Genomic DNA, 11,322 nt, shown 5'->3' on the forward strand with positions numbered 1-11,322 from the left:
CTTTAAAGCAATCCCAGAAGCCATGAATTATTGAGTCATTGTTCATTTTACACTTAAGACATGACTCTGCCTTTGTGCTGTAGAATTGGTGAACTTTGTTTATTGTAAAATAAATGATATACATTAGTTTATACCGGATTAAGCGTACATTTTCGTTAACTGTAATTTCATTAGTTATGTTCCAACACTCCCTCCATCTTGTGTCAATATCAGTTATTTTTTAGTCTTGGTTCCAATAGTTTATATCTGCTTTTCCAGTGGAGTGGATGGACTGTTTCCGGGGTCGATGGCCTTGCAACACAATGACATTATACCTCCGTATCATTTACTAATTCATCTGATATTCGAAATATCTGCTTCTCAGAACTACAGTAAACAGTAGGACTTATTTGCATGTACTCTACACTGAACCACATACCCTTATGATTGAAATAAAGACTAATGTAGATATTATATCATGTTCTTCTTACACGTCTTTTCCATTATTGTTTTGTCACAGACGGTGCGTAATTGCATTTGGTAGTTCAATGAGTCATTGAATGTTGAAAAACAATTCAAATCTCTTTTAAAAACAGACATTTTTTTTAGGGACCAGACATCCAACCAAAAGCTTTTCCAAATAGAAGATTTTATTTCTGTTTAATATATAGCCATTTAGTTCTTCATCCTGGTCACGTTGCAACATCAAACAGTTATGAATATTTTAAACATACAGGTATGACAGGGAAATATAGAAAACTGCATCAAAACTAAACAGTCCTCAACTCTACTGTAGAATATATCAACCTGTGGGATATCGATTCAGTCCATCACTGTCTGCGTGCAGCATCCGTGTATGTGTGCCTTCCTGTGTGCGTTCGTGTGTGTGTGTGTGTGTGTGTGTGTGTGTGTGTGTGTGTGTGTGTGTGTGTGTGTGTGTGTGTGTGTGTGTGTGTGTGTGTGTGTGTGTGTGTGTGTGAATTTACAAATGTGCGTATGTGTATGCTTTTTCGTGTGCAATAGAGGGGTTGTGTCTCAGTACAAGCCCCATCTCTTTGTCATAATGTACGGTGGGAATGCATTTCTCTAAGGACGGTTGATTGTGTTAGACACAGTACTTCCAGAAACACTCTGAGTTGCCTCCTCTCTTTCTGAATGGCTTCCTGATGCCAAAGAAGCGACTGACGGGACTTAGGTGACTCTGTTTCTCCAGCAACACCTGAAACAGAGAAGAATTACAGCTGTAGTACTTCATGAGTCATGGAACGGGTGTTCCCAAAACAAAACATGATAGTATCTCAATATATGCTTCTTATCTTCTATTAGTTTAAAAACTCACATCTGTCTTCATCTGTCTTGGTAGTAGTCCAGCTGCACTGAGACCTGAGGGAGACGAAGGGTGAGTTGTAATATTTCTCTTGAAATGAAGTATTACAGTCTATACATTTGTGATGTAACTGTTTAGGCAGGGGTCCAACTAGTTTGTGTGATCTCACCATCTCTGCTGAGATCTCCAGACAGTAGGGATGAGTATCTGAGTCCAGGGCCAGACTGGGGGAGGTATGTCTGCTCAGAGAAAGACAGCTCGTCTGGACTACCTGCACCACCATCCTCCAGAGATACTGAGCACAGAGGAAAACACAATCAACACACAGTCAGCACACAGTCAACACACAGTCAACACACAGTCAGCACACAGTCAGCACACAGTCAACACACAGTCAACACACAGTCAGCACACAGTCAGCACACAGTCAACACACAGTCAACACACAGTCAGCACACAGTCAACACACAGTCAACACACAGTCAACACATAGTCAACACACAGTCAACACGCAGCAATCTAGTCTAGATATACACTCTGGCTCTTCACTCTCCACTGAATAATTGATGATAAAGGTACAGTTGTGTTTATGTTAGTCCAACCATGATGATTAATGACTAATAACTAAGAAGCAGCGACACTTTGATGGCATTAAAAGTGAATGGAACATTGCCACCATAAGCAAACATCATATTCCACATTCAATACTAACACTGCTATAGTTCTCAGACACAATCAACCAGGTCTCAAAGCAATTATACCATAACAGAAGGTCACTGATTACAACTTGTTTGTAATCCTCAAGATTGAAGTTTAATTAAGACTCACACAGGCCTTAATTACATCTGTGACTATTGAACTACCCTGCCTAAAAACCTCATAGTACAACAGCATAGTACAACAGCCTTTCCCAGCAGCTTGGCCTGTTGAGGAGTACGTTTATAAGGGTGGAGGATCTGGTACTCACCAGGACCCAGGTAGGACATCTCTGCAGAGTCTGTGATGGGATGGGCCAATAGCGAGCCTGAGGCTACCAGCAGGAAGGTCCATGATAGGAGCAGGTTACACATAATCTCCACGGGCCGGTTGTGTCTGGGTCTTCTGGGTGGGTGATGGGTCCTCCTGAGGTCTGGAGAGAGTGGTCTTCTCTCTGCTCTGTCCCCCAATAGGTTATATACCCCATCGACTGCCCCCACTCCACCTCACGTCCCCACTCCGTCCTTAGTGTCACCACAATAGGGTGACACTACCATAGGCCCATCTGATCTCACACTCTCTCTCTCTCTGTATGATAAATCAACATCCAGTCACTCAGGTGAGTTATTGGGAACTATAAAAAGGACCGTGGGTCTATGCGTCAGGGCCAAAGACCTATTTTACCATCCCGGTGGATTGATTGACTAGTTTTACTGAATCCGTAAATTGGATTTGCCCAGGTGTTCAGAACGCCCTCCTCTCATCTGCCTGTGGAGGGGGATCAGGTGGATAGACTAGGGCAGACAAATGGCTGTTTATTTTATTCATTAATCAACATGCTCTGTGACTTCACATTCATCAAATTAACCGACTCAATGCGTGACTTGCAGGCTTTATGGAATAGCATTTAGCTCCTTCACCCCAGCTTCCTATCCAAACACAGGACTCATTGGTCGCTGTTCAATGCATTGAAAGCAGTTAGTGGGAGGTTATTTAGGGGAGAGTGGGGTAAGGTGAGCGAATTTTTACATTCAGCATAACTCCATCAAGGGAAATATAGTACTCTTTCTAACAAAGATATCTACATATACAGTTGAAGTCTGAAGTTTACATACACTTAGGTTGGACTCATTAAAACTCGTTTTTCAACCACTCCACAAATTTCTTGTTAACAAACTATAGTTTTGGCAAGTTGGTTAGGACATCTACTTTGTGCATGACACAAGTAATTTGTCCAACAATTGTTTACAGACAGATTATTTCACTTATAATTCACTGTATCACAATTCCAGTGGTCAGAAGTTTACATACACTAAGTTGACTGTGCCTTTAAACAGCTTGGAGAATTCCAGAAAATGATGTAATGCTTTAGAAGCTTCTGATAGGCTAATTGACATCATTTGAGTCAATTGGAGGTGTACCTGTGGATGTATTTCAAGGCCTACCTTCAAACTCAGTGCCTCTTTGCTTGACATCGTGGGAAAATCTAAAGAAATCAGCCAAGACCTCAGAAAAAAATTGTAGACCTCCACAAGTCTGGTTCATCCTTGGGAGCAATTTCCAAACACCTGAAGGTACCACGTTTATCTGTACAAACAATAGTACGCAAGTATAAACACCATGGGACCACGCAGCCATCATACCGCTCAGGAAGGAGACGCGTTCTGTCTCCTAGAGATGAACGTACTTTGGTGTGAAAAGTGCAAATCAATCCCAGAACAACAGCAAAGGACCTTGTGAAGATGCTGGAGGAAACACCTACAAAAGTATCTATTTCCACAGTAAAACGAGTCCAATATCGACATAACCTGAAAGGCCGCTCAGCAAGGAAGAAGCCACTGCTCCAAAACCGCCATAAAAAAAGCCAGACTACGGTTTGCAACTGCACATGGGGAAAAAGATTGTACTTTTTGGAGAAATGTCCTCTGGTCTAATGAAACAAAATAGAACTGTTTGGCCATAATGACCATTGTTATGTTTGGAGGAAAAAGGGGGAGGCTTGCAAGCCGAAGAACACCATCCCAACCGTGAAGCACAGGGGTGGTAGCATCATGTTGTGGGGGTGCTTTGCTGCAGGAGGGACTGGTGCACTTCACAAAATAGATTGCATCATGAGGAAGGATACATTTTGTGGATATATTGAAGCAACATCTCAAGACATCAGTCAGGAAGTTAAAGCTTGGTCGTAAATGGGTCTTCCAAATGGACAATGACCCCAAGCATACTTTCAAAGTTGTGGCAAAATGGCTTAAGGACAACAAAGTCAAGGTATTGGAGTGGCCATCACAAAGCCCTGACCACAATCCTATAGAAAATGTGTGGGCAGAACTGAAAAAGTGTGTACAAGCAAGGTGGCCTACAAACCTGACTCAGTTACACCAGCTCTGTCAGGAGGAATGGGCCAAAATTCACCTAACTTATTGTGGGAAGCTTGTGGAAGGCTACCCAAAACGTTTGACCCAAGTTAAACAATTTAAAGGCAATGCTACCAAATACTAATATGTAAACTTCTGACCCACTGGGAATGTGATGAAAGAAATAAATGCTGAAATAAATAATTCGCAATACTGTTATTCTGACATTTCACATTCTTAAAATAAAGTGGTGATTCTAACTGACTTAAAATAGGGAATTTTTACTAGGATTAAATGTCAGTAATTGTGAAATTTTTTAAATGTATTTGGCCAAGGTGCATGTAAACTTCCGATTTCAGGATGTTGTGTATTCCTGGAAGTAATCAGAATTAATGTAAACATAACAGTTTATAAAACATAGCTTGTCCGGGTATAGGGTATGTTTAGCCATGGGACAAGGTAAATTAAGCCTTCTACACATTTCTGTACTGAATGAAATATTACCACAATCACAATCACTTTTTTGTCTTTTAATAATTTTAATCATATTTTAACACTGGCTTAACACCAAACAAACACTTTGTGCTTTTTTTAACACTTTGAACATAGTCCAGGCCGGTAGTTACGTCGTATCCCAGCAATAATGCCTTGCATTACGCCTGGGAAGAAAATTTGCTCAACTTGCGATTGGCTCAGCCATTGGCTCAACTTACCGCATGGCCATTGGCTCAACTTACCCCATGGCCATTGGCTCAACTTACCCCATGGCCATTGGCTCAACTTACCCCATGACCATTGGCTCAACTCACCCCATGGCCATTGGCTCAACTCACCCCATGGCCATTGGCTCAACTTACTTAATTAGCCCACACAGGATTCACTTTCATGCTAGGTTTAAGACCTCATATTGAAGCGTATAGAGACCCCAACTGATTTATAGAACAATCTTAAAAGTATCTACTTTGATTTAGATACACGAATCATGAAACCTCTTAACATAATGAATTCATTTAACTTGGTGAAAATGTGTTTTTTCAACCTAACTTACCTCTTTTTGGTATAATATTTGGTCAGATTATTCATTTTGTGTATGGTTTCCTAGAAACAAGGGTGGCTCAATTTACCCGTTTGGCTCAACCCACCCCACTGTCCACTACATGAGGATTGAGGTGTTTATGAATATCAGTCAATGTTACTCTCTTGGTGGAGGTGTCATGTTGTTGTCTCACATTGGATTATTTGGACTATTCATCAAGGGCCCGATTCAGATTTAGTAAATGAACGCCTTTCCTACGGGCACTTCTCAGTATTTTGGTATTCAGACTTATACAGGTGCACAACAAGCTCTTAGGAGTGGCTCCCTTACGCACACTGAGTATGTCACAATAAAACATCATTTTCTTCTTCATTTTTTAACCGCTGAAAACCCTCCCACTTGCCTTCCAACAGATTTCCTCATGGAGTTTTCATTTAATGGGGTTTTCAGTACATTTATCAAAAGCCATCCCTTTAAATACAGTGTGTACCTTTAATTAGAATTTTCTCAAACAGACTCAATAATATATATAGAGAACGGGTTCAGAAGAGTGTCTGCTAAATGACTAAAATGTAAATGTAATCAATGAAAGAAAGCCATCAAAATATAGCCATATGCATATCTCCGTTTCAGCAGCAATTGGTAGATTCAAAAATTCTCTAATCTTGTAGATTATTTATGGTTACGAACGTACACTGAACAAAAATATCAACGCAACATACAACAATTTCAAAGATCTGACTGAGCTACAGTTCATATAACGAAATCAGTCAATTGAAATACATTTATTAGGCCCTAATCTATGGATTTCACGAATATATTGGTAACAGATACCTTCAAAAACGGTAGGGGCGTGGATCAGAAAACCAGTCAGTATCAGGTGTGACCACCATTTGCCTCATGCTGCGCAACAGATAGTGTTGATTGTGGCCTGTGGAATGTTGTCTCAATCCTCATCAATGGCTGTGCAAAGTTTCTGGATATTGGTGGGAACTGGAAAACGTTGTCGTACACGTCGATCCAGAGCATCCCACACATGCTCAATGGTTGACATGTCTGGTGAGTATGCAGGCTATGGAAGAACTGGGACACTTTCGGCATCCAGGAATTGTACACAGATTCTTGCAACATGGGGCCGTGCATTATCATGCTGAAACAAGTGAATGGCAGCAGATGAATGGCACAACAATGGGCCTCAGGATCTCATCTCCCATCTGCACGGTACAGTTAAAACCGGCATTTATCTATGAAGGGCACATTACTCCAGCATTCCAGTGGCCGTCGAAGGTGAGCATTTGCCCACTGCAGTAAGGTCAAGACCCCGGTGAGGATGACAAGCATGCAGATTAGCATCCCTGAGACGTTTCTGACAGTTTGTGCAGAAGTTATTCAGTTGTGCAAACCCACAGTTTCATCGGCTGTCCAGGTGGCTTGTCTCAGACGATCCCACAGGTGAAGAAGATGGAATGGAGGTCCTGGGCTGGCGTGGTTAGACGTGGTCTGCGGTTGTGAGGCCGGTTGGACGTACTGCCAAATTCTCTAAAATTATGTTGGAAGCAGCTTATGGTAGAGAAATTAACATTCAATTCTCTGGCAACAGCGCCGGTGGACATTCCTGCAGTCAGCATGCCAATTGCACTCTCCCTCAAAACTTGAGACATCGGTGGCATTGTGTTGTGTGACAAAACTGCACATGTTAGAGTGGCCTTATATTGTCCCCAGAACAAGGTGCACCTGTGTAATAATCATGCTGTTTAATCAGCTTCTTGATATGCTACTGCTGTCAATGGTGGATGGATTATCTTGGCAAATAAGAAATGGTCACTAACAAGGATGTAAACACATATGGAACACTTCTGGGATCGTTTATTTCAACTCATGAAACAAATCTTTACATGTTGCGTTTATATTTTTGTTCAGTGTATTTAGGAATCTACCTACTTCATAAAAAACAGGTTTGGAGAGTCTTTACACACAGAATATACTGGTGAATCAACAACACAGTGATTTGGTTAATCCTGAAAGTTGCCATTCAGTTGATCAATCCATTAAATACTAGAAGGGGAGAAAACTGCAACAATAAGTGTTGACCAATATTCCTATAAAATGTTAATCTTCCCTAATCCTAACTGATCATAGAACTGATATGACAACGGTCCAGTCCAGTTGACTGCCAGGCTTTGTTTTTGTGGGTGAATTGTGTACAGGTGAATATATTGGTAAAAGTCACCTTGTCCTAGAGAGATTCACACGGTTTTCAAAACGTCACGCCAGGGTAAACCTACACGAAACACAGCCCTTATTTTAGGTGTGGGCTACATGTCCCAAATTATTGAACAACTTGTAATATGTTAAATATTATCCACTATTGCTAGCAAACCTCAGGATCAACCACATGCACGTGACAGAGGAAAGAACGGGAACAATTGAATGTAATGGAATGATGCCAAATGTAGACTACAAATTGAAGGGAACTAACACTAAAGTGAGAGTTAAAAATGTGTGTGGGTATTAATGATGGTGGCTATCAATAGTAGCTAATATTTAACATGATACAAATTGTTTAAAAAAATTGTGAAATTAAAACATTATAGAGTGCACAAGGTGAAATTTGGCTCAACTGTCACTCTGCACAATGTTGGCTTGTCGTCTAATTTGGCTTGCATCTCCAAGATTCATCCCTTTAAGTTATAGGGCTATACAATTTAGATTCTGCATAAAGGCACAGCATTTAATATTTCACTCTGGAAACGGGGGACACATAACCTACCTGTCATGGTTATATGCTTCAGTTTGCTGCCATATGACTGGTTTCACATTTGTCTCCAGCGATCATAAGGTAAAATGTATCTATAACAATTGTCATTTATTTACTATCCCCCTATGCAAACTGATTACTCATTTACCTAACTCTTATCAATAGCTCTTATGGAGAATGGTGTTATTTCTATCTGAAAATAAGATGTTTTTCCACTTGAAACCGAGAGGTTGCTCGACTTTATTTATAGTTTCCTCGCGCAAAGAGGTGGTGGAATAGAGCTCCACAGTGGAGGTGTCATAATACCCATAAAACCTAGCAGAGAAACAGGGAAATGGTTAGGGAGAAAAGTGCATGAAAAGGGAATTAAGTTCTATTTACATGCGCGTAACTGAGGTCTGAATTCCCCCTGAGTTGCACTGGGGCTGATGTTAAAATGTATGCAAACTTCTCTTAAAGTAAATCACATTTAACACATACAGTATAACACATAAAAAAATCTTTATATTCATTTTGATATTTATACTACAATACAATATCTGACTGATATGTCCTACAGATGTAGGATCTTAATTTGAGCCAGTTTGCTAGAGCAGGAAAAAAATCCTGCAGCAACAGGAAATGTGGATTATAATTCATTGACATTTTTGTAGGGGTTGATAGATTTTTTGTAAGGGAAAATCAAGTCTGAAATTTAAAAGTGGAAATTACAAACTTCAGAAGCCTTATTAAACCCCACTTATCCTGCAACAGGGTGATGAAATTAAGATCGTACTACAACAGAAGAAAATGAGAATCAAAGTTATGGAGATACAGTGCCTTCAGAAAGTATTCACACCCCTTGACTTTTTCCACATTTTGTTGCATTACAGTCTGAATTTAAAATTGATTAAATTTCGTTTTTTTCACTGGTTTACACACAATATCCCATAATGTCAAAGTGGAATTATGTTTTTAGACATTTTTACAAATTAATTAAAAATGAAAAGCTGAAATCTTGAGTCAATAAGTATTCAACCCCTTTGTTATGGCAAGCCTAAACAAGGTCAGGAGTAAAAATTAGCTTAACAAGTCTTTTGAATGACTACCTCATCTCTGTACCCCCCAGATACAATTAATTATCTGTAAGGTCCCTCAGTCGAGCAGTGAATTTCAAACACAGATTCAACCACAAAGACCAGGGAGGTTTTCCAATGCCTCGCAAAGAAGGACACCTATTGGTGATAAAAAATACATATAAAAAAGCAGACATTGAATATCCCTTTGAGCATGGTGAATTAATTACATGTTGGATGGTATATCAATACACCCAATCGCTACAAAGATACAGGCGTCCTTCCTAAGCCAGTTGCTGGAGAGGAAGGAAACTGCTCAGGGATTTCACCATGAGGCCAATGGTGAATTTAAAACAGTTACAGAGTTGAATGGCTGTGATAGGAGAAAACTGAGGATGGATCAACAACATTGTAGTTACTCTACAATACTAACCTACATGCCAGAGTGAAAAGAAGGAAGCCTGTATAGAATAAAAATATTCCAAAACATGCATCCTGTTTGCAATAAGGCACTAAAGTAATACTGCAAAAAAATGTGGCAAAGAAATTAACTTTAAGTCCTGAATAGAAAGCGTTATGTTTGGGGCAAATCCAACGCAACACATCACTGAGTACCACTCTTCATAGCATGGTGGTGGCTGCACCATGTTATGGGTATGCTGCTTGTCATCGGCAAGTACTAAAATAGTTTTTTAGGATAAAAATAAATGGAATAGAGCTAAGCACAGGCAAAATTCTAGAGGAAAACCTGGTTCAGTCTGATTTCCAACAGACACTGGGAGACAAATTCATCTTTCAGCAGGACAATAACTTAAAACACAAGGTCAAATATACAGTGGAGTTTCTTACCAAGACGACATTGAATGTTCCTCAGTGGCCTAGTTACAGTTTGAAAATCTATGGCAAGACTTGAAAATGCCTGTCTAGCAATGATCAACAACCAACTTGTGCAAAGCTCCTAGAAACTTACTCATAAAGACTCACAGCTGTAATCGCTGCCAAAGCTGATTCTAACATGTATTGACTCAGGGGTGTAAATACATATGTAAATGAGATATTTCTGTATTTCATTTTCAATAAATTGTCAAAAATTTCTAAAAACATGCCTCTTGTAGGGTATTGTGTGTATATGGATGAGAAAAAAAGTCAATTTTATCCATTTTGAATTCAGGCTGTAACACTACAAAATCTGGAATAAGTCAAGGGTATGAATACTTTCTGAAGGCACTGTATGCCTATAAAGGATTTTATACGCCTCCAGAAGGCCCATTGGCCCAGATGACATTTGAATTCAGTTTAAGTCAGAGCAGGGTTTGCCATGGGTCATTTAATCAGTTTGATTGATTCTCAAACTGTTCAATGGCCTTCTTCTGGCAGGATGTTATATTTGGGCTTTCACTTTTGCCTAGTCCTGCAATAAACCCTTTTTTATGTGTGCGTCAATACCAAATAGGCCTAGACACTGGCAGACGTAGCCATTGGCTGAGACGCTGGAGAGACAAGTGGGGGTGTGTTCATTAGAAGGTAACATTTTCCAACAAACGTACTGACGTATGTCCTCATTTTTAAATGTTTTATTAGAGGTCTCTGACGTCAGTCCCCTGGCCTCTCGTATGATAATGAGGGTGACGGAAGCAACCGGTGACATTTACTTTACTGTTGGAAGGCCAAACAATTTGTTTGTTGGTGATTTACAGACTGTATATGTCAATGGCCATCTAATTAATCTCAGTTTTATTGCCATTCAAAGAGCATGTTTTAATAAAGTCTATTTAGTTTTTAATTGGAATGATAGTGTCCCATTGCAATAGGCTCAGACGATGGTCTCAATTTTGACCTGAGGAATATTTAAGGACTTTGCAGCAACAGAGCAAATTTAAAAGAGATTTAAAAGTTGAATGTTGTATAGAGTAGAGAGGTCTATAGCATGCATAAAGGAGTACAACGTGATATCCAGAGATGGCTGATGATGGTGTGAGAAACAGATGAGAAATGGTGGGAGGAAAGGCTGAGAAGAGGGTGTCACACACCACCAAAATAATTGTCTCCTTTATTTTCTATAAGGATATGGCACATTACCTGGTGGGATTCAAATGGAGGCTGGTAATAGCAAGGCT

At 39.9% G+C, this 11,322-nt stretch overlaps 1 protein-coding gene across 1 annotated transcript; it reads right to left on the bottom strand.

The window, feature by feature from the left end:
* Positions 1-665: 665 nt before the first annotated feature.
* Positions 666-2,481, bottom strand: LOC106567347 (urotensin-2). Its single transcript, XM_014136485.2, has 4 exons — positions 2,274-2,481; positions 1,476-1,601; positions 1,319-1,362; positions 666-1,198 (listed from the first exon to the last, which is right to left on the bottom strand). Exons 1-4 carry the CDS (start codon positions 2,374-2,376, stop codon positions 1,085-1,087), a joined length of 387 nt encoding a protein of 128 aa, XP_013991960.1. The 5' UTR covers positions 2,377-2,481; the 3' UTR covers positions 666-1,084.
* Between the last annotated feature and the right edge of the window lie 8,841 nt (positions 2,482-11,322).

This window comes from Salmo salar, chromosome ssa13 (genome assembly GCF_905237065.1).
Source record: "Salmo salar chromosome ssa13, Ssal_v3.1, whole genome shotgun sequence".
NCBI lineage: Eukaryota > Metazoa > Chordata > Actinopteri > Salmoniformes > Salmonidae > Salmo > Salmo salar.

Excerpts from the sequence above, each read along its gene's own strand:
- LOC106567347 (XM_014136485.2), bottom strand. The coding sequence starts at position 2,376 with ATGTGTAACCTGCTCCTATCATGGACCTTCCTGCTGGTAGCCTCAGGC. Across the intron at positions 1,602-2,273 it reads GATGTCCTACCTGGGTCCTG|TATCTCTGGAGGATGGTGGT; the intron begins GTGAGTACCAGA and ends CTCTGTGCTCAG. Across the intron at positions 1,199-1,318 it reads CAAGACAGATGAAGACAGAT|GTGTTGCTGGAGAAACAGAG; the intron begins GTGAGTTTTTAA and ends TCTCTGTTTCAG.